Source organism: Indicator indicator, chromosome 25 (assembly GCF_027791375.1).
Source record: "Indicator indicator isolate 239-I01 chromosome 25, UM_Iind_1.1, whole genome shotgun sequence".
In the NCBI taxonomy this organism is placed as follows: Eukaryota; Metazoa; Chordata; class Aves; order Piciformes; family Indicatoridae; genus Indicator; species Indicator indicator.
The window spans coordinates 12,918,230-12,941,194 of record NC_072034.1 but is presented as its reverse complement, the minus strand read 5'-3'; the positions used below and the strand labels follow the sequence as shown (position 1 = coordinate 12,941,194).

The 22,965-nt window shown below is 38.5% G+C and overlaps 1 protein-coding gene across 1 annotated transcript; it reads left to right on the top strand.

The window, feature by feature from the left end:
* The first annotated feature begins 1,060 nt into the window (after positions 1–1,060).
* CLGN (calmegin) lies at positions 1,061–22,218 on the top strand. The gene is given in 16 exon segments (XM_054392268.1): positions 1,061–1,231; positions 3,204–3,274; positions 8,845–8,903; positions 10,682–10,823; positions 11,329–11,410; positions 12,789–12,981; positions 14,829–15,018; positions 15,451–15,564; positions 16,206–16,362; positions 16,860–17,075; positions 18,576–18,695; positions 18,883–18,986; positions 18,988–19,010; positions 19,072–19,134; positions 20,619–20,728; positions 22,138–22,218. Coding segments are annotated over 16 exon segments (1,887 nt in total). The 5' UTR covers positions 1,061–1,069.
* Positions 22,219–22,965: the final 747 nt, after the last annotated feature.

The window sequence follows — 22,965 nt, the reverse complement described above, 5'->3', positions numbered from 1 at the left end:
GTTGGAAGGGGCCTCAGAGCTAGCTACTCCAACCCCTCTGCTATGGGCAAGGATGCCTCTCAACCAGACCACGTTGATCAAGGCCTCATCTAACCTGGCCTTGAACACCTTCAGGGAGGAGGCATCCACAGTCTCCCTGGGCAACCCATTCCAGAGTTTCACCACCCTCGTACTGAAGAACTTCCTAAGATCCAGTCTAAACCTACTCTCTCTCAGCTTAAAACCGTTCCCCTTTGTTCTATTGCTAGACACTCTTATGAAAAGTCCCTCTCCAGCCTTCCTGGAGGATCCCTTCAGGTGTTAGGAGACAGCTATAAGGTTCCCTCAGAGATCCTGATAAAGCTTTAGTTGTGCAGCAAATGGAACAACAATGCCATTCATTAAATGGAGTGTGTAGAATAGGCTAAAGAGATCTAAACACTGACACACTTGCATTTGCCACCATCTGTAGAAAGCAAATCATTCAGGTAGAAAGGCACCCCAGCTGGTCTCTGCTCAAACCTGCTGTTCACAGTAGGGTCCAGTTGGAGGCTGGTTGAGGTTGCTCAGAGCTTTATCCAGTGGGTCTTGGAAAACCTGAAGGACTGACACTAGGCAGCTTGTACCATTGCTTGTCATGGAAACAAGTGTCCAAGATGCACTCAGAATAGTCTTGTCAGTTTATGCCTGTTGTCTTCCCTAGTATTTGTCTCAGAAACAGTGGCTTTAGTTACTTCAAGTGCAATCTAATGCTGATGTTGCAGCACAGTTGCTGGTCCCGAGAGCATGCTTTGCAGCAATACTGCTGGCTCAAAAGTCTGTTCTGATGGGTAGATGTGCTGTAGTTACTGGTGTTCCCTTAGTAAAGATGGGCCAAGCTATGCAAAAATTCAGTTTTCAGCTTGAGATATAACACTTTACACTATAGTGACAGTACTTTGTGATTTTTATTATTATCTTAATGTGTGGGTGTTTTTTTTTTTTTTGTTTGTCTTATGAATCAAGTCTGGGGTAAAAATTGCACTAGTATTGATAATATCCTTGCAGTGGGATTTACTATTTAAAACTTTCAGTTCTTCAGGTAACCAGGATGCACTTCCAGTGGGACTGGCTGTGCTTGGGTGTCCTGATCATTAGCTCAGTGGCTGCAGAAATGGAAAATGATGAAATGCTGGATGCCGATGTTGAAGTAGAGGATTTTGACAAGCAGCCTGAGGAAGCTGATGTTGACAGGGAGAAATCTTCCTTAGAGGTAAGATTACAGAAGGCTTTAGTCAAAACTTGTTTTGTTATAAGATGTGTAGCTATAACAAGGAGATAAATTGGTGGATAAGTGCATTTTGAAAAAGAGCAAGTCAACATGCAGTCAGAAAAATGGAGTTTTTCAGTTGGTGCCTGTGATATGGAGAACAAGCTTAATGGTTCTGCTGTGCCAAAGTGTAAAATCAGGTCTCCTGCCCGTTGTACATAGTCATGAAGAAGGTTTTGCAAGTCTGTGGTGCAATCTAGGCACAGAACCTTTTGTTTTAAGTCCTAACATGCCATTTCCAGAGAAGAAAGCAGAAGGCATCCTGGCCTTACTGGAATTTTGGCTTAAGACTAGGTTCTTGCTTTCATTACTCACAGCTGCCTATTGACAGCATTTTCATTCCCATCAAACCTTTCTGCATGTGTTGTGTTTCACTTCATAATAGATGTGGGTAGTAGTACAAACTATTTTTTTCAACTTTATGCTGCCTAGACCAGCTGTAGTGTGCCACTTAGTTTGGATAGAAATAGGAGGGAAGCAGAGAACTGATGCGAGTTCAGTGATTTTTTTTTTTTTTTGGAGTTTTGTTACACATTAGATATGTGCTAATATCTAACAGTACTTTGAACACAACAAGCAGCTTTTCATAGATGTGGAATGGCTCAGTTAGAGGGATGCACTCAGAGGGGCATGGTGGGGCAGGGAAAGATGTCTGTTTTATGCTGCTAATGAGCAAAGCCTTCCACACTGTCCCACACCACCTCCTGGTCTCCAAACTGATGACATGGGTTTGATGGCTGGACCACGAGATGGATACAGAACTGGCTTGATGGCCACACCCCAAGAGTGGCTGTCACTGGCTCCATGTCCCAGTGGAAGCCAGGGACAAGCAGAGTCCCTCAGAGCTCAGCCCTGGGACCAGTCTTGTTCAACATCTTTGTTGGTGACATGGACAGAGGCATTGAGTGCACCCTCAGCAGGTTTGCTGATGACACCAAGCTGTGTGGTGCAGCAGACAGGCTGGAGGGAAGGGATCCATCCAGAGGGACCTGGGCAGGCTGGAGAGGTGAGCACAAGCCAACCTCATGAGGTTCAACAAGACCAAGTGCAGGGTCCTGCAGCTGGGTCGAGGCAATCCCAAGCACAAATCCAGGCTGGGCAGGGACTGGCTGGAAAGCAGCCCTGAGGAGAGGGACTTGGGGGTGCTGGTGGAGAAGAAGCTCAACAGGAGCTGTCAGTGTGCACTTGCAGCCCAGAAAGCCAACCAGATCCTGGGCTGAATCAGAAGTGTGGCCAGCAGGGCCAGGGAGGTGATTCTCCCCCTCTGCTCTGCTCTGCTGAGACCCCACCTGGAGTACTGCATCCAGTTCTGGAGCCCCTATTACAAGAGGGATATGGACATGCTGGAAGGTGTCCAGAGGAGGGCCACCAGGATGAGCAGAGGGCTGGAGCTCCTCTCCTATGAGGACAGACTGAAAGAGTTGGTGCTGTTCAGTCTGGAGAAGAAAAGGCTCTGAGGTGACCTTCTTGTGACCTTCCAGTATCTGAAGGGGGCTACAACAAAGCTGGGGAGGGACTTTTTAGGGTATCAGGGAGTGACAGGACTGGGGGGAATGGAATAAAGCTGGAAGTGGGGAGATTCAGGCTGGATGTGAGGAAGAAGTTCTTTCCCATGAGAGTGGTGAGAGCCTGGAATGGGTTGCCCAGGGAGGTGGTTGAGGCCCCATCCCTGGAGGTGTTTAAGGCCAGGCTGGATGAGGCTCTGGCCAGCCTGATCTAGTGTGAGGTGTCCCTGTCCATGGCAGGGGGTTGGAACTGGATGATCCTTGTGGTCCCTTCCAACCCTGACTGATTCTATGATTCTATTCTATGATTCTATGATTCTAAAATCTGGTGGTGTGTCTGGGCTACTTGTGGATTTCAACTGAAAAACTCTTAACACATGTTAGAGCATGTATCTGTCCATGTTTTTTAGGTTGTGTACCAGACTCCAAAGCCAACTGGGGAAGTGTATTTTACAGAAACCTTTGATGAGGCATTGACTGGGTAAGTTTATGCCTTAAAGTTACAAACTTCTACTTTCATCAGTTTAGTTTATAGTGGAGAGATTTATTTTGCATTTGTTTTTCTGTTGATATCTTTCCATAAAGTAATTTTTACTGGGGTTAGAAATGGAAGAACTTACTCTAAGTATATGATAACATTAGCTGGGCAGTTAACATTTCAAGTATGTTGTTATTTTTTGTGGTTTAAGGAAGCTAAAGTCTGGGTTTACTAAAGATTTAGCCAGTTGAGGTAACTAGCTGCAAGATGAAGTGTGTAGCCATTACACTGCAGTAGCAAACTCTTCCCCTTCACATGCAGTTAGGTATGTGTAAGAAGGCAGCCTCTTCAGCATTATTGATAAAACTTCTATTAGGGAAGATTTATATTAGCAGGTTTTTAATTAATTTATTGTTTTGTTTCCTATACTCTATAAGAATTAGATATTTATGAGGTTACTAAGCAGGAAGAAGTGTTCCTAAGCAGGAAACTTTTAGAAAACTTTTTAGGCATATGTCTACAATTCTTAAGCCAGAAACGTTTGTCTTGTCTGTATCTTAGAAGTTTTCCTCCAACAGCATGGCAGGGTAAGGTGTAACTGGTAGTGGGTGACTTGTGTTGCTCAGTGAAAAGTTGTGTGTCATGAACTATACACAGTTGCTACCATATTTTTTTTTTCTCCCTTTTTTTTTCCTCCCTTTTTTTTTCCTCCCTTTTTTTTTCTCCCTTTTTTTTTCTCCCTTTTTTTTCCTCCCTTTTTTTTTCTCCCTTTTTTTCTCCCTTTTTTTTTCTCCCTTTTTTTTCTCCCTTTTTTTTCTCCCTTTTTTTCCTCCCTTTTTTTTCCTCCCTTTTTTTTCCTCCCTTTTTTTTCTCCCTTTTTTTCTCCCTTTTTTTCTCCCTTTTTTTTCTCCCTTTTTTTTCTCCCTTTTTTTTCTCCCTTTTTTTTCTCCCTTTTTTTTCTCCCTTTTTTTCTCCCTTTTTTTTCTCCCTTTTTTTCTCCCTTTTTTTCTCCCTTTTTTTCTCCCTTTTTTTTCTCCCTTTTTTTTCTCCCTTTTTTTTCTCCCTTTTTTTCTCCCTTTTTTTTCTCCCTTTTTTTTCTCCCTTTTTTTCCTCCCTTTTTTTCCTCCCTTTTTTTCCTCCCTTTTTTTCCTCCCTTTTTTTCCTCCCTTTTTTTCCTCCCTTTTTTTCCTCCCTTTTTTTCCTCCCTTTTTTTCCTCCCTTTTTTTCCTCCCTTTTTTTCCTCCCTTTTTTTTCTCCCTTTTTTTTCTCCCTTTTTTTTCTCCCTTTTTTTTCTCCCTTTTTTTTCTCCCTTTTTTTTCTCCCTTTTTTTTCTCCCTTTTTTTTCCTCCCTTTTTTTTCCTCCCTTTTTTTTCCTCCCTTTTTTTTCCTCCCTTTTTTTTCCTCCCTTTTTTTCCTCCCTTTTTTTCTCCCTTTTTTTTCTCCCTTTTTTTCTCCCTTTTTTTTCTCCCTTTTTTTTTCTCCCTTTTTTTTTCTCCCTTTTTTTTCTCCCTTTTTTTTCTCCCTTTTTTTTCTCCCTTTTTTATTCTCCCTTTTTTTTCTCCCTTTTTTTTCTCCCTTTTTTTCTCCCTTTTTTTCTCCCTTTTTTTCTCCCTTTTTTTTTCTCCCTTTTTTTTTCTCCCTTTTTTTTTCTCCCTTTTTTTTCTCCCTTTTTTATTCTCCCTTTTTTTTCTCCCTTTTTTTTCTCCCTTTTTTTTCTCCCTTTTTTTTCTCCCTTTTTTTCTCCCTTTTTTTTCTCCCTTTTTTTTCTCCCTTTTTTTTCTCCCTTTTTTTTCTCCCTTTTTTTTCTCCCTTTTTTTTCTCCCTTTTTTTTCTCCCTTTTTTTTCTCCCTTTTTTTCCTCCCTTTTTTTCCTCCCTTTTTTTCCTCCCTTTTTTTCCTCCCTTTTTTTCCTCCCTTTTTTTCCTCCCTTTTTTTCCTCCCTTTTTTTTCTCCCTTTTTTTTCTCCCTTTTTTTTCTCCCTTTTTTTTCTCCCTTTTTTTTCTCCCTTTTTTTTCCTCCCTTTTTTTTCCTCCCTTTTTTTTCCTCCCTTTTTTTTCCTCCCTTTTTTTCCTCCCTTTTTTTCTCCCTTTTTTTTCTCCCTTTTTTTCTCCCTTTTTTTTTCTCCCTTTTTTTTCTCCCTTTTTTTTCTCCCTTTTTTTTTCTCCCTTTTTTTTTCTCCCTTTTTTTTCTCCCTTTTTTTTTCTCCCTTTTTTATTCTCCCTTTTTTATTCTCCCTTTTTTATTCTCCCTTTTTTATTCTCCCTTTTTTTTTTATCCCTTTTTTTTTCTCCCTTTTTTTTTTCTCCCTTTTTTTTTTCTCCCTTTTTTTTCTCCCTTTTTTTTTCTCCCTTTTTTTTTCTCCCTTTTTTTTTTCTCCCTTTTTTTCTCCCTTTTTTTTCTCCCTTTTTTTTTCTCCCTTTTTTTTTCTCCCTTTTTTTTTTCTCCCTTTTTTTTTTCTCCCTTTTTTTCTCCCTTTTTTTTCTCCCTTTTTTTTCTCCCTTTTTTTCCTCCCTTTTTTTCTCCCTTTTTTTTCTCCCTTTTTTTTTCTCCCTTTTTTTTCTCCCTTTTTTTTTCTCCCTTTTTTTTCCTCCCTTTTTTTTCTCCCTTTTTTTTCTCCCTTTTTTTTTCTCCCTTTTTTTTTTCTCCCTTTTTTTTTTCTCCCTTTTTTTTTTCTCCCTTTTTTTTTTCTCCCTTTTTTTTTCTCCCTTTTTTTTTTCTCCCTTTTTTTTTCTCCCTTTTTTTTTTCTCCCTTTTTTTTCTCCCTTTTTTTTTCTCCCTTTTTTTTTCTCCCTTTTTTTTTCTCCCTTTTTTTTCTCCCTTTTTTTTTCTCCCTTTTTTTTTCTCCCTTTTTTTTTCTCCCTTTTTTTTTCTCCCTTTTTTTTCCTCCCTTTTTTTTCTCTCCCTTTTTTTTCTCCCTTTTTTTTCTCCTTTTTTTTCTCCCTTTTTTTTCTCCCTTTTTTTTTCTCCTTTTTTTTCTCCCTTTTTTTCTCCTTTTTTTTCCCTTTTTTTTCCTCCCTTTTTTTTCCTCCCTTTTTTTTCTCCCTTTTTTTTCTCCCTTTTTTTTCTCCCTTTTTTTTTTCTCCCTTTTTTTTTCTCCCTTTTTTTTCTCCCTTTTTTTTTCCTCCCTTTTTTTTCTCCCTTTTTTTTCTCCCTTTTTTTTCTCCCTTTTTTTTCTCCCTTTTTTTTTCCCTTTTTTTTTCTCCCTTTTTTTTCTCCCTTTTTTTCCTCCCTTTTTTTCCTCCCTTTTTTTTCTCCCTTTTTTTCTCCCTTTTTTTCTCCCTTTTTTTCTCCCTTTTTTTCTCCCTTTTTTTCTCCCTTTTTTTTCTCCCTTTTTTTTCTCCCTTTTTTTTCTCCCTTTTTTTCTCCCTTTTTTTCTCCCTTTTTTTTCTCCCTTTTTTTCTCCCTTTTTTTTCTCCCTTTTTTTCTCCCTTTTTTTTCTCCCTTTTTTTTCTCCCTTTTTTTCTCCCTTTTTTTTCTCCCTTTTTTTTCTCCCTTTTTTTCTCCCTTTTTTTTCTCCCTTTTTTTTCTCCCTTTTTTTTCTCCCTTTTTTTTCTCCCTTTTTTTTCTCCCTTTTTTTTCTCCCTTTTTTTTCTCCCTTTTTTTTCTCCCTTTTTTTCTCCCTTTTTTTCCTCCCTTTTTTTCCTCCCTTTTTTTCCTCCCTTTTTTTCCTCCCTTTTTTTCCTCCCTTTTTTTCCTCCCTTTTTTTCCTCCCTTTTTTTCCTCCCTTTTTTTCCTCCCTTTTTTTCCTCCCTTTTTTTCCTCCCTTTTTTTCCTCCCTTTTTTTCCTCCCTTTTTTTCCTCCCTTTTTTTCCTCCCTTTTTTTTCTCCCTTTTTTTCTCCCTTTTTTTCTCCCTTTTTTTCTCCCTTTTTTTTCTCCCTTTTTTTTCTCCCTTTTTTTCTCCCTTTTTTTTCTCCCTTTTTTTTTCTCCCTTTTTTTTCTCCCTTTTTTTTCTCCCTTTTTTTCTCCCTTTTTTTCTCCCTTTTTTTTCTCCCTTTTTTTTTCTCCCTTTTTTTTCTCCCTTTTTTTTCTCCCTTTTTTTTCTCCCTTTTTTTTCCTCCCTTTTTTTCTCCCTTTTTTTTCTCCCTTTTTTTTTCTCCCTTTTTTTTTCTCCCTTTTTTTTCTCCCTTTTTTCCTCCCTTTTTTTTCTCCCTTTTTTTTCTCCCTTTTTTTTTCTCCCTTTTTTTTTCTCCCTTTTTTTTCTCCCTTTTTTTTCTCCCTTTTTTTTCTCCCTTTTTTTTCTCCCTTTTTTTTCTCCCTTTTTTTTCTCCCTTTTTTTTCTCCCTTTTTTTTCTCCTTTTTTTTCTCCCTTTTTTTTTTCTCCCTTTTTTTTTCTCCCTTTTTTTTTCTCCCTTTTTTTTTCTCCCTTTTTTTTTCTCCCTTTTTTTTTCTCCCTTTTTTTTTCTCCCTTTTTTTTTCTCCCTTTTTTTTTCTCCCTTTTTTTTTTTCTCCCTTTTTTTTTTCTCCCTTTTTTTTTTCTCCCTTTTTTTTCTCCCTTTTTTTTTTCTCCCTTTTTTTTTTCTCCCTTTTTTTTTTTCTCCCTTTTTTTTTATCCCTTTTTTTTTCCCCCATTTTTTTTTCTCCCTTTTTTTTTTCTCCCTTTTTTTTTTCTCCCTTTTTTTTTTTCTCCCTTTTTTTTTTCCCCATCTTCCATGTATATATTTGTGGTAACCTCACTTTGATTAGCTGAGTTTGCCTTGTTCATAGGAGAATAAGGAGATCACGAGTTTGTTTACTCCCTTCCTTTACCCCCCTTGGACACAAAAAGGGACAAGAGAAAGAGCAGAGAAGTTTTTATTAATACCAGTCACAACAAAAGCAATGCAGTCAAGGTCAGTAAAGCCAGGAGAAGCATCAGCCAGAGCTGAAGAAGTGAAAAGAAAGATTGTTTACATTACTAGCTTCAGTCAGTTACCTCACTAATAGAATTGTTTAGAATTCTGTCACATTATTTTCCTTTTACCACCCAATAGTGTTTTATTTACATTCTACTACTTTCTGTTCAAGATCTGTGGAAAATAGCCTAAAATTACCACACCTTGCTGGGGTCCCCTCTGTGCAATGCATTTGGAATCTGTTCAGTGCATGATTACATTTGTCATTTGGACGTTTTTACCTCTTCCTTTTGTCCTCTGTTGTGTGTGTGTATTGTTACTGTCAGATAGTGTTGAGGTTTCTTTGAGTGTTTTGAGTTTTTTTCTTTATACTGAAGATTTTGCAGTTGAAACTTTCCCATGCATTTGTTGACATTATATAATTTCACAGACAGTGTTCTTACATTCTGTCAAACTCTGCTTGTGTATAAAAATGAAGTTTATTCAGAACAGTTGGATTACTTTAGAAGTGTAGTTGTATATTTGTTTGCATTCTTAGGAAGCACTTTGAAATTCTATATTGGATGAGTCTATTTGAATTTTTCTGTTCATGTTCTTTGAACGACACCAAGTTCCATGATGCTGACTGTCAAAATCATTGGCACAGGTTCACAGCCTAGAAAGTGAAAGCAGGTTTTCCTGTGCTTGTTAAATGATAGATTTGCACAGATAGCTCAATGGCTGATGCACTTTTTATTTTAGGTGGGTGTTGTCTAAAACCAAGAAAGAAGACACAGATGATGACATCTCCAAATATGATGGTAAGTGGTTTTGGTGTCCATTTTCATTAGACAGCTTCTGATGTTTTTTGAGCAATAACTACCCCTTGCACTGAACTGAACTTTGAAAATCTAGATAGCATAGGTCAAAAGTTAGTTTATAATGACTGTTATCCTGGAACTGAGGTGTGAAACGTTGCTCATTGGTTTACTTAGCATGAAGATAATCTTTTTTGTCATCCCAACAACCTGTTGCAATGAATGATAGTGGAATACCCTCTGGCATCTGAATATTCAATATTCTCTGTTTATGAACAGAGCTTTTGAGAACTACGTTCTCTGAAATCATGTCAGAGAGATTTACCACTTCAGTTTCAGTTGTTAAACACCTGTCTAAAGCAGCATGTTCCGTGTTGCTGCGTCTGTCTTTAGCTGTACATGGGTTGGTCTCCCAGTCTAGCCTCTGAAAAAAAACCCAGAAAAGTTAACATGAAGAATGTTGTCATTTTAAAACAAGTGTTTCAGGTTCTCTTGTGCTTAGGTTCTCCAGTGGCTCTTGTACAGTTTATTCTTAGACTTGTCTAAAACAAATTTGGCAAGCCTTGATGGTTTTATCATTGGGATTTTTACTTGACTTAAACTCCTAGGCTAGAATTGCCTGCTTGAATGTACTCTTGAACTATTTGGCAGATGTGTCATCTGTGGCAATGCTTTTACAATCTGAGTTTAATTCAAGAGAAAGTGTGGAGAACAAAGTTTCTGCTGTAAAAGTATTTGCTACTGCTCTTAAGTCCAATAAAATCCATCAATGTTAACAGAAAGGGATAAGGAAATGTAACTTGGAGGGCTTTGGTCTACAAACCAGTAGAGAACAGATGTTTTCAGGTTCAGCAGTTACCAGAAATAACTGGTACAAATAAAGAAGCTGCAGGGGAGATACCCACACAGGTACAGGTATCCATGCAGGGGTACAGATAGCCCTGCAGGTGAGAGGCTTATAAGAACTGACATATCTCTGATCACTTGGCTTCTAATTGGATAGAAATCATCTCTAATGTCAGAGCAGTCTCATTTGCTTGAACTCAGACAGACAATTCAACAGCAGCAGTCTGTGGTGAAAAGGTCTTTCTGAGCTCTTTCCCAATTTATTTCTATTTTTTTTTATCATTTCCCTGCCATTACTGTTTGGTCTTAGTTTTTCCAGTAGGGAATGCTATTGAAGGGGAGGGAATTTTCCTCCCTCCAGTTTAGCAGGCTAGAACAAACCAGGGTTTTTTTTGTTTTACACACAAAACTGGGAGTTTGATTAATTTTCTTTCTTTTGTCTATAACAGTTTTGAAACTGATTCATTTTTTTCCCCCAGCTTCCATCAAAGCAGCTACTTGAGCAAAGAAAAACCTTGTCACTTCTTGTTACATCTACTTGCACTCTTTTCCCTCAAGCTTCCTTTCCTCTTTGCTGTCTGTGCCAGCACATTGGGTTGGATGGGTCTTTGGCATGACACAGTTTTTTAGTTTGTCATCTAACTCTGGAGGCTGGAATTTTTGTGGTTTCTGATCCTGCAAAAGTGCTGGTTCAAATGTTCTGTCACTGCTTCAGTAGATGTGAACAGCAGATTGATATACCATGAATATTCTGGGAAGCTTTTTTGTACTTGAGTGCTGTGGACTGGGAAAGCAATGCTTTATATCCACAGACATTAAATGTGATGATTTCTTCCTTACTTTGGCAACTAGTCTTTATTTGCTGTTAATTTTTTTGTGATTTTTGTACTTCAACTTACATTTTTGTTTAAAGGCTCTGTATGTGTGTGTTCTAGGAAGATGGGAAGTGGAAGAGCTGAAAGAGAACTCAATGCCTGGAGACAGAGGATTAGTGTTAAAATCAGTGGCAAAGCATCATGCAATATCATCTATGCTGACAAAAGCATTTATTTTTGATGATAAGCCTTTGATTGTTCAGTAAGTAATCCCTCAGATTTTTTTACTTAAGATGTATTATTACTAAAATCCTTAAGACAAGAAAGTCATGTGAATCCCTGTAGAAAAATGCTGACTTCTGATAGCATTGGTCTGCTGTACCCAGAGCTATCAGAACTCTAAGTATGAATGATTTAAGAATCAAGGTTGTAGTACAAGTGTTAAGAAGTTAATTCTGCTTAAAGTCTTTTGAAGTATTTTTGGAGAGAAACCTAATATTTTACAAGCTTGAAGAAGCTAATTAGTTTTCAATCTACTTTGAAAAGGTTTAAATCACATGTAGTTGGAGTACAGTGTTTTCCCACTTGGAGAATACTTCTGTGTGGCTCTCTGGCTTGTGTGGCAATTAAAAATTTTTGGTCGTATTTTGACAGTAGGGACTAATACACAGCCTTAAAGTTTTCATACTTACAACTGCAGCTTGAAATTAATTTTGTATTTGTCTGGTACTTGGAATTTATGGTTTTTTAACTTGCTCTTTGGCCAGATATGAAGTGAATTTCCAAGAAGGCATTGACTGTGGTGGTGCATATATTAAACTTATCTCCAGCAGTGATGATTTGAATCTGGTATGTCCTCTTCCTTAACATTTGCTATCGGCTGTTCATCTGAGGAATGTGTGATTGTTCTTGTGAAATGCCAATAACAAATTAATTCTGAATGCATCCTAAATGCTTGAAAGCTTCCCAAATGTTTAAGCAGAAGATTGGACAAAATGGTATGCATATAATTGATTATGTATGCACAAAACCTTTGGAGCTGTGCACGTTTTAGTGGTCAAATATTTGATAACACTATTCTTCATATACTTTCCATTTATTTTCATGAAACTTAAGGTGAACTCTTAAAATCAATATTCACACAAATCTCTCAAGGTATATATTTCAGAAGGTTAGGATGAAGAGTTTGCTGTGATTAACATACTTAGTTCTGCACAAGTGATCTCTTTTATCCAGGATAAAGGACTTCTGTATTTGTTCACTCTGGCTTTCTGTAGTAATAGAAGCCCTTAGAATGCCAACTGTGTGGACCAAACCTGACATATGAGAAAGGGCCATGGCTTGCATTTAGAAACTGAAAGGGATGGAGAATCACTGTTCCCAAGATCTATATTCACACATCTCAAAATGTGAATTTCAGAATGTCTCACTGCTGTGTGTGTGCTTATTAGAAGAGTTAGGTAATTGTGTCACTGGTAAGAGTTAACAATTTTCTGGAGACTCTTGAATGTTGTAAAGGACTTAATTCACTTCTGTAGGGCATAAAATAAAAATGTTCTTCTTCTCATTCAAAAAAACTAAAGAATACAGACTCCTTTCAAACAATACATTTATGTCAGAATGTATTTTTCAAGAAGAAAACTTCCAGAAGTCAAGAGGTCCTTGATTTCTTCTGACCTGAAGGTCCTTCCTTCAGGCAATTTGCTGAAGAATCTAAGGCAGCATGCTACTGGGTGTTGCAAGCACAAAAATCATACAAATAGTTGATAACTACTGACATCTGTAAACAACTTCATGCAACATACTTGGAAGGAGAATAGCTATATCTGATATTTGCAGGGTTGTTCATTGTTATGCTTGTTGTTGTTGTTGTAATTAAATGTGGATAATACTGTCCTGGGGTTTATCTTTGTTGAAAAGTATGCTTACTGAAAAGTAAAATGGTTATGAATTCAGTCACTAGTTCCCTTCCATCTTCTAGTGCAATGTTTGTAGAAGGATACAGATTATCTGGGTGTTTTGATTTGCGATCTCTATGGTTAGTCCATTCCTTGAGAACAGTGAGCACCCTGCAACTGTTCAAGTCTATGGTTTACTCTATCAGATTTCAGTTACCATTCCTAAAAAGGTCACAGTGCTGTTTGCCCCACACAATGAAAAGAAGCACCCAAAATGACTTGTTAAAACGTGCAGTGTAACACATGCTCAGCTTTCTTGCCTTCTACAGGAATACTTTTTTGACAGAACACCTTATACTATTATGTTTGGACCAGATAAGTGTGGAGAAGATTACAAACTGCACTTCATCTTCAGACATAAGAACCCTAAAACTGGAGAGTATGATGAAAAACACGCAAAACGTCCTGATGTAGACCTAAAAAAGTTCTATTTGGACAAGAAGACACATCTGTATACTCTTGGTATTGCTTGATCCTTTGAATGGGAAAGGAGGGATGAAAAGCTTGTTTCTACTGAAGCTTTGTCTTTTTTTTTGTTTGTAATAGTTAATTCTGAGGAGTAATTGCTTAATGATTTGTGCTTAAATGTTTTTATGGCTGGGTTTAAATGATTTAATGACTGAGCTTAACTGCAGGTCATAAAAGTGGCTTTCAAATTAATATTCAATTACAGGAAGGAACATAACAGCCCTGGCCAGCCTCTAGTGTGAAGAATTGATTAATGCCTTCAGTAGTTACTTTAATAAAAATTTTTTTGGTAAGAAGCATATTAAAAGGTACATAATTGTCTAGGAACAGTTCAAAGGAGTTGTCTGCAGTGGGCTGCACATTTCTGTCCTTCATGCCTTCATCTGCAGGGTGCATGAAGAGATAATGCTGCTGCAATCTCTGAGGATGAATTAATATGACCTGGTTTTAATTCATGTGATATTTCTTTCTGTGCCAATGAACAGGATAACAGAGATGAAAGCTTAATTTTGTAGTCAAAGAATGGGCTAATCTGTGGCATTCTGCAAATCCAGCAGCACTGACTGTACTTTTAAACTTCCACTGAATAGTAATGGAAGGCAAGTTCAGGTGCTGTGCCATGGGAAATCTTGCTGGTTATTAAACTCAATTACTGCAGCGTGCCAGGGCAAATTTTCACTTTTAGATAACAGGAATGAGTGAAACCATCACTGTTCCTGTGATACAGAATTACATTTGCTCCTGTATTTGAGCTCTTCAGTAGAAATGATGACTAAAGATACTTAAGCTCAGTTTTCATTTATTCTGTTGTAACTATTCAAATAGATTCCATGGAGCCATGTGATTCTAATGAATTATGTGAATGTAGCAAGGCCAGGTAGGATGAGGCCTTGAGCAATGTGGTCTTAGTGGAAGGTGTCCCTGCCCATTGCAGAGGGGTTGGAACTAGGCAGTCTTCAAGGTCCCTTCCAACCCAAACCATTCTGTGAATCTATATATGATAACAGAAGTTTAAAAATCAATTCTTTGTGTTGTATCTGAAGTGATATGGGGGTTAGTTTTTGCATTTATGGGCATTTTGATACCATTGAAAACTTTTTAGGCTGCAAGAGCTTCATTAGTTACTATCAAACTGTCATTAGGAGACTGTTACTCTGGTCTTCATAATTCATCTTTATGAAACTGCCATAAAAGTGGAATAGTATTTATTTGGAATTAATAATCTTTGTGTTGAATGGACATTGGAATATGCTTGCTAAGCACTTACAAGTGTGCTGACTGGTTCAGAATTGGATCTGGATACAACATCTCTTACTGAGTCTGACACTGCTCAGTTCTGTGACCCTGCCTTCTCAGTTACTCACACTTGTTAAACATCTGAAGAGAATTTTGTGGTTTTGCAGCCTGGCACTTGAGGGAAGTGGTTGTGAGAGATTTGACTCTGAAAGAAAATACTGCTTTGGTGACCCTTCAGCTGTGTTGCTGATGCAGTTCTTGTGGTGTGAAATTGTGATTTAGTAGCAGAGGTGCTTTTTGGGGCAGAGGTTTGTCATTCATTGTCACTGTTTTTAAAGCAGTAGTTGTGCTTGGATGTGTTTCAGCAGTTGAATTTACTAGGGGCTTCATTTTTTGTAGACCTGATGCTGGTCGTGCATCCCCACAGAGGTAACTCATGTTTTGTGTCCAGATCCAGTGCCTGAATAAGAAGTCTGCCTCCTGAACTAGTGAGGATCTTGTCTGCTGTTACTTGTCTAAGTCTGTGCTTGCATAGGTTTTGGTGAATGATATTTATAAAATGAATGCTTTCCTTATTTATTTTAATACAAATTTCTTCAATTTAGTGCTGCAACCAGATGATACATTTGAAATACTGATCGACCAATCAGTTGTCAGTAAAGGAAGTCTTCTTGAGGATGTGGTTCCTCCAGTGAACCCTCCCAAAGAAATAGAGGATCCTAGTGATAAGAAACCTGATGATTGGGATGAGAGACCAAAAATACCTGATCCAAATGCTGTCAAGCCAGATGATTGGTAAGGAGAACATTTTTAACTTGTGCAATAGCTTCTACCTGCAGTTTATGCAGCTGAAAGGTTTGCTTGGGTGTATTTTGTGTTTTGTTAATGATAATTGGGATATGTTGCACTAGTAAAAAGCACTAAACAGCTACTCTTCATATGGCAACTCAGGAAGAGGAGGGAAAAACTAAATGGGAGGACCTGACTGACACCTTCCAGTTGATGGTAGTAATTTCTGGACTAAGTAGTACTTTGAAACAATGTGAATATAATTAGTATAATGCAGATGTTTACAAACATAATTGGATGTCTAATTCTCATGATCAGTGTGCCTAATTCTGTTGTAACTTTGGAAATCATCCCTTTCAGACCAGTTGCAGTCCTCTGAACAGAATACTGGCTCAGAGTCGGGCTGCTGTATTTTCTAACCTAAGTCTGTAATTGAAGGGATGAAGATGAGCCTTCCAAAATAGAAGATCTTGATGCTGTTAAGCCTGAGGGATGGCTTGATGATGAACCAGAGTATGTTCCAGACCCTAATGCAAAAAAGCCAAAGGACTGGTAAGAACTTGATTTAATAAGTGCAGGTTGTTAACATGTCTTGCAGATCAGTCCATCTATTCTGGGCAGAAAATTGGAGTTGTGAATCAGGAGTGGATCCAAATCTCATTGTGTATTGAGGTAGCAAGTTGGAATGTGTTAAGGGATGGTAAAATAATTGTGGTTTGAGGGGCTGCTTTTACAAAAGCCTTTTGGTTTCTGAAGATAGATCAACTGAAACAGAATAGGGAGGACCTCTTTAAAAGAACTTGCTACAGTGTTAAACCATGAAACAATTAAGTTGATAGCTCAAAACTATCACCTAAGGGTCTCAAAGAGATCTCTAAGCATCTTCTGGAAAAGTGTTTCCAGCTATCTGCAGATGGATAACCATGATTGCATTCTACCCTGCTGTGATAGTAATGAGCATGTGGCCTTTACTGGAAAAAAAAAAAAAGGGGGAGAGGGTTAGCAGTCATTTAAAATGTTTGTATACTTGGGTTAAATTCTGTGAGCTAGGCAAAATTCTGAAGTTGTTAGAGCAAAATGTGTATGGTGTCTGCTGCTGCTGTTCACACCAGTCCCATCTCCAATCAGTGTTGGTTTTTTTTTTTGGTTGGTTGGTTGATGGTTTTGTTTTTTTTTTTTTTATTTTTCAATAGGGATGAAGAAATGGATGGGGACTGGGAAGCTCCTCAGATCCCTAATCCAAAGTGTAAGACTGCACCTGGTTGTGGGCTTTGGGTGCGTCCCATGAAGAATAACCCAAAATACAAAGGGAAATGGAAGGCACCTATGATAGACAATCCTAACTATCAGGTAATATCAGTGTTGTGGGTTGTTGATAAAAGGTACAGGCAAGGCAAAGGACTATATTTACCTAGGCTATTTTACAATATATTTCTATTGTAGAATGAGTCTCAGTACCCTCACTAAGCAGTTTGTTTATTTAGGTGTTTGTTTTTTTTTTTTTTTTCTGTAAGTGTCCTAAACAATAGAAGTGTTCCTGTGTTAAACCAATTTATTTTAAAAGTTGCTTTTGCAATGATTTGCACTGTCAGTTATTCCTCTGTTTCCATATGGAGCAAAAATAAGTTTTAAGAGGTCTGCCTTAAACCAGAAAATTGAGTCCCATCTGCAGAATCCTGTCTGGTTTTGTGTCGATTAAACTCCACTGCTTTTCTTTTTAAAGAATGCACTGAAAATAGCCAAGAAGTTAAAATTATTTTAAAAACTGTTTCACAGGGTGTTTTTAGTAAGATCTAGGTGATGTGATTATTGTTGTTTTGTTTTTTTTTCCCCCTTTTCCTTAAAAGGGAATCTGGAGCCCTCGGAAAATACCTAACCCAGACTATTTTGAAGATCTTCACCCCTTCAAGATGACCACTGTCAGTGCTATTGGTTTAGAACTCTGGTCTATGACATCTGATATCTACTTTGATAACTTCATTATATGCTCAGAAAAAGAAGTAGCAGATCGTTGGGCAGCAGGTGGCTGGGGCTTGAAGAAATTAGTAGCAAGTGCTAATGAGGTATGAACTTTTCTGTGTTCTTGGTAGCTAAAAGCAGTGAGGAAGATGTGCTGTTGGGAGAATTTTCTGTCAGTTAATGCTGACATTTTGGGTCATAGTTTGCCTTTTTGCCTTTCCTAGATCAAGATCCTCTTGGAATTAGGAGTACAACATTTTACTTCAACACCTTGGCTTCATTATAGTTAATGAGTCTTTTGCTGTTCATGATCACACTGGAAATTCAGCACTTGGCAGCAAATGGGAGCTGAGGTTATTTACACTCAAAGAACTTTTGGTTGTTTGTGGTTTGGGGGTTTGTTGTGGGTCTTTTTTTTGTCGTTGTTGTTTGTTTTGTTTGCCTCTTTTTGTCTCTTCACTTGTGGCTCTCCATTACATATGTTCTGATATTTCCCTCCCATGAGGATGGTCTAGGTCCTTGGCTGCTTAGGTGTGTATTATGCAGCTCTGAATATAGTGCAGATATATTTATAGAGATGCATCTTTTCTGTTTGTCTGCATCCACGTTTTGCTTCTCTACTGCACCTGGCTGGCTGCCACTTTCTTTTCTTGGATCTCTTTTTTTTTTTTTTTCTCCGTGCTGTAGGCTGAACTTGTCCTGACCTACGGGACTGGGAGTCCCTCTAGTGTCTGCCTTTACTGACTGCAGGTTCTTTCTAACTCAGATTTTCATTCATTGAGTGGCAGGAGCAGGCCTGCGGTTGTAGGAAAGAAACCATAGGGTTTTGGATCATGTGGCCAGGTCCTGAGAGCTGCTGTTTGTCACAGGATGAACAAATAGCACCAGCACATCTGCCCGTGCAAGAGCAAAGCCAGCTCCTCACACAACCTTGCCCTTTTCTCAAATGCTTAGTTGTCTGTCTGGAGCTGTATCTGTACACACAACTGCAGTGAGTACTCCCTTGAGTCCCCTCACTCCACTGTGCCTCTCAAGCTTCCTGCCTCTGTTGTTGATGAGCCTTTTCCAGAGGCCTCACTGGACTGGGCTCTTGCCTACCTCCCTCTGCTGAGTAAATCAGATCTGGGCTGGGAGGATATTTTACTCCTTGAATAGCTGGCTGGCAAAGGAGAGAAGGGGTAGTACAGATGCAGCAAGACTTTGCTCCTCAGAAGAACTGGCCACAGCTCTGAGCTGCTTTGTGCTTTGGGAGCTTTCAGCTGAGCTAGCACAGCGTGGGGCAAAAAATAAAGTAGCTGGAAAGGCTGTAAAGTGTGAGGTTGCCAAGACTCCAAATGTCACTTCACAAAATTGAGAAGTGGCCAGCCTGCTGTGTTTGGAGAACCAGCTTTGTTCCAGCACCTGCTATTTATTTGATATTTGTTCAGTTGTTACTTCACTAATATTGAAATCCAATATTTTTATTAAAAAAGCAAAGGAGAAGAAGGGTTTTCTTGGGGCAACATAATACTCAAAATACATATAGTTCATTTTACAAACTCACTGAAGTGTTGAGAGAGCTCTAAATGCAAAATTCTTTGTTTCTGTCGTTGTTTTTAATACAGCCTGGTATGTTTAGTCAACTGGTGACTGCTGCAGAAGACCACCCATGGCTCTGGGTTCTTTACATCCTGACTTTAGCCCTCCCTGTTGGTCTAGGTGTGTTGTTCTGCTGGCCAGCAAAGGTTAGAGACATTTAATTTAATTTTTTTAATAATTATTTTTAATTGTTATTGTTATTTGAAAACCTTTAGCCATCTGTGCAACAGGATGCACTTTTAATGTGTCATTGATAGTTCTTCGCTTATAGCTGATGTTGTGTTGAATTCTTAGTTTGAATTGAAATGTTAGTTGCTTTTTAATTTGTTGTAGAAAACAGATGAAGATATTGACTTCAAAAAACCCAAGGCAATTACAAAGGGAGGACTAAATCAAGAGAGAGGTGAGTTTGCTAATGAAATAGAATTAGAAGAAGAAAAACAAAGATACAGCTGAAGATGGTAAACTGAGCAAGCCAGCTTGAGGTTTCTGCCTCTTGATAGTGATTGTGTTTTCTTACAGAGAGAGAAGAAATGGAGGAAACAAGGGATACAAAGAAGATGGGAGTGGAGGTTCCTTCTTCAGGTACTGGGGAAAGGGAAGTAATTTGAGCTAGGACCTCAAAATGCGAAATCTAATTTTTTAGAGTCTCACTAATTGATATGAATTGTTTGTCTCAACTTACAGCTATACTGTAGGCAAAGCTTTTGGTACTCCTACAGTCTCAAATATTTTAATAAATTAGTATTTCCTAGATTTCAGTCACCAAGAAGCAAGAAAGTTACATCTTGTGTTGTAAAAATACCATCTGGCATCCTTTCTATCAGATTTAGCTATGATTTCTTGTTTACTCTTGATAGAAAGTATTGCAGAGGATATTAATTTTTGAGACATTCCCACTTCAAGACCTCAGTTTGAAGTAAAGGAGGAGACTTGTAAAACCCTGCTTGGTTTTTTTTTTTTGTTTGTTTGTTTGTTTTTTAATTATTACCATGCTGTGGTTGCTGAGGTTTAGTTCTTAAAATGAGCATGGGTAGCTAAAATAAAGGCATGGGAGTGCCAGCTTGTTAATATTGAAAGCCAGAATGGAAATGAAACCAGTTGGGTGCCTGGCCCCCTTCACATAATATGCAGAATATAGAGAGCTGGTTACCACAGAAAGGCATCCTATGTGCTGAGCAGAGGAGCAGCCTAGAAATCACAGGATTTGGTGTATGCTCTGCTCTTGCAGGGAAATCTGGTTGGGTTTGTGTTTGGCTTTTGTTTGTTGTTGTGTTTTTTGGTGGTTGTTTTATTATTTTTATTTCTTGTTCTGTTGCTTGGGTTTTGGTTGGTTGGTTGGTTGGTTGGTTTTTTTGTTGCTTTCCAGTCCCTGTCAGTTCCAAGGTGTAACTGTGACACCAGGTCAGGTGGAAAGCTCTCACAGTGCTTGTGAGTAGCTTTATCCTAGCAGTGCATGCTGGCCATACCTCAAGTGAGCTGAGGGGAGTACAGTGCTTTGCTGATTAGTTGCTGCATTGCAATAATGCATAAAAAGGGGGTGGTAAGCACACAGCTGCTTATCCCTCAACCAAAACAGTATGCCAAGAGAATTCCCTGCTGAAAAGCAGAGTTCCCTTTGGCACGTAGGTGTCTCCTGTGGTGGATAACTGATAACTGCAACACTGTACTTGGCTAAGTCAGATTTTAGTCAGGTTGGGATGCCTCAGCTGTCCTGTTTTTAACTGTAGTGTCAAAACTGTTTAATATAAATCTTGGATTTAAGGACTTACCTAAAGGAATCCAACTTAAGTTCTTCGTTTTAGTCAGAAAAGTTCTGAAGAGTTTTTACTGATTTGTGAAAAGAGGTGAGGCTGAAGGTGTTAACAGTGGTTATCAAATCTGACAGTGATCAATTTTTACTAATTAGTGAGCATTCCTCTCTGCATCACAGAGATATTTTATAGGTTATTGTAAGCAAGGAGTTCATTCTCAGATGGGAATTGGCTTCTTTTCCTTACCAGTGTGTCAGGATATAGTGTATTTTTAATACAGTTCTGTTCCCCAAGTAAAATTAATTTCTTCTGCAGAAGAGGAGGGTGAAGGTGGTGAAGATATTTTTGATTATGAAGAAAATGAAGTTGCAGAGGGAAGTCAAGAAGAAGGTTATAAGTCAAATAAGTCTGGCTCAGAAGATGAGGTGAGTTTGGGGGTATTTTCTCCTTCCTCTTGCCCGGCATTGCACTTCTAACTCTGCCCAGCTGCCTACAATGAGTTTTTCTTCTGTTGAGCTGTAGAACAAATCATGAGGTAGGGATGTGGTTTCAACTGAGACACCTCAAACACTAGAGGTCTGTGAAACATGTCTCATCCTATGGAATTTTGGTGACGAGGTGGTATGGTTAGATTGCAGGTACAGCATAAAAGTGATCATGCAGGCCTCTAAACATGAAACCTTTTTTACAGGAGTATAATTTTGAACAGCTTAATATGTGAAATGTAAGTCTTGAAAATGTAGATGCTGCAGTCTCTTTATTGTGATGATAGTAATTGGTGGACTATGTGCTTCTAACAGCCTTTCAGTAAGACCTAGAGAAATGCAACATTTCACTCAGAGATTTTAAAAAGATCAAAATTTTAAGCCAAGTGACCATACTGGTTTTGAATTCAACACCTGCAGCTTCATTTTTTTGTGTCGATGAATCCAGTCACCAGATCATCTCTGACATGTGTATCAGAACTAACATTGTAGAATGGAGTTTGTGTGTGCTTTGTTTGCTCATCAGCCACTCATTATCCTGGCATTGGGAAACTCTGGTATGCCTGAAACACTTTAGATCCACCCCCTGGAGTTCTCTTGGCCTTCTTGTGCTTGTCACTCCCTGAATGAATCCCATTCCAGATTAGGGGAGTTGTTTAGTGTTAATTCTCTGGGAGACTCTACCTTGCATGAGGCTGCATTGTTTCATCACTGAAATTCATCATGAGTTAGTCTCTCTTCAGTGCTTTCTCTTGTTCCTGTCAGAAATTATTTCCCTTCTGCGTTTTCCTAGGAATAGAATATTGGATGAGGGCTACCGAGATGGATGTGACTCTATAAAAGTAATAACAAGCTCTGAAGGTGTGGATGCCATTATGCAGTGTCACAGTGAGGTTATGGCTTGCTCTGCTCTGGCTATTTTCAGAGTGTAGAAGTTTCTGTCACGAGTGACCTACTTGGGAGATGTTGTGCACACCATGTCCTCGCTCCGGTTGTGTCATGCTCTTTGAGCTGTTTCCCTTCTGAATGAGGTGCTCCCATTAGGTGATGCTGGAGAAGAGAAGACTCCAGGGATACCTTACAGCTACATTTCAATATGTGAGGGGGACCTACAGAAAGGCTGGGGAGGGACTGTTTGGATGAAGTACTGCGGGTGAGGTCTTACCAGAGGAGGTTAGCATTGTGGAAAAAGTGTCCTGTCCTTAAAGTGTTGTATTTAGTGATAATCTGATTGGAGGGGTCTGGAGAAGGAGTAGAATAAAATGCCAGTTTCAACAATTAAATGAAAATTGGGTTTCGATTTGAATGCTGAAATTTCATTTCACTTTGTCTGTTTGTTTGTTTTCCAGATGAAGGAAGCTGATGACAGCACAGGGTCTGGCGATGGCTCACTGAAATCAGTGCGCAAACGACGAGTACGGAAGGACTGAGTTACTTCCAGCTAGTATTTGTAGGTCAGGGTAATAGTAACTTCTGCTATGCCATCTCAGAGGGGTGACAGCGTGCAGCCTCCTGAGATTTCAAGGCTAAACAGGGGACTCTTAGCTACTTAACCTCTTCTCCCAATGACCCAATTTCTTTTAACCTTCCCAGACTTCCTCAATTCCCTTTTTTAAGTAGAAATACTATCCGTGAGGTGTTAGGCGACACTTTGAATTCCAAATAAAAGTGATGTTTCAAGCTGGCCAGTTGACTGTAAGGAGAAGATTCTTAAGATTTGAAGATTCCTAGTAATTAATATTAGCTGGAGAGAAACTTACTCTAAATATTTTTGGGGAAAATATGGGTAAATTAGAATATTTTTGCAGCTCTAGCACAAAATTAGCTGTTTACACTCTGCAGCTGAAAGAGGATGGTAGGTCAGATGTAGCATCTACAGCAGTTCACATTGCTATGTAAGGTATTTTTGGGTTTTTTTTTCTGTGCAGAGCTAAATGCAATAATTGTTGGGGGGTTTTTTTGTATGATAATTTAGTGCTAGCAACAATTTTTATTGTAAATTATTTATTTTGGTTGATCTTGTTCCATGGGTGTTTTCCTGTTCAGTTTAGACATTGGTTACAGTAATTTATTTTGAAGAGATATTTTACAATAAGAATATTCACAGAAGTGGTAACTGCTGTGATTTGTTTTATATGCAGGTATCTCAGATCTGCAGAAGTGATACACAGTGCTTT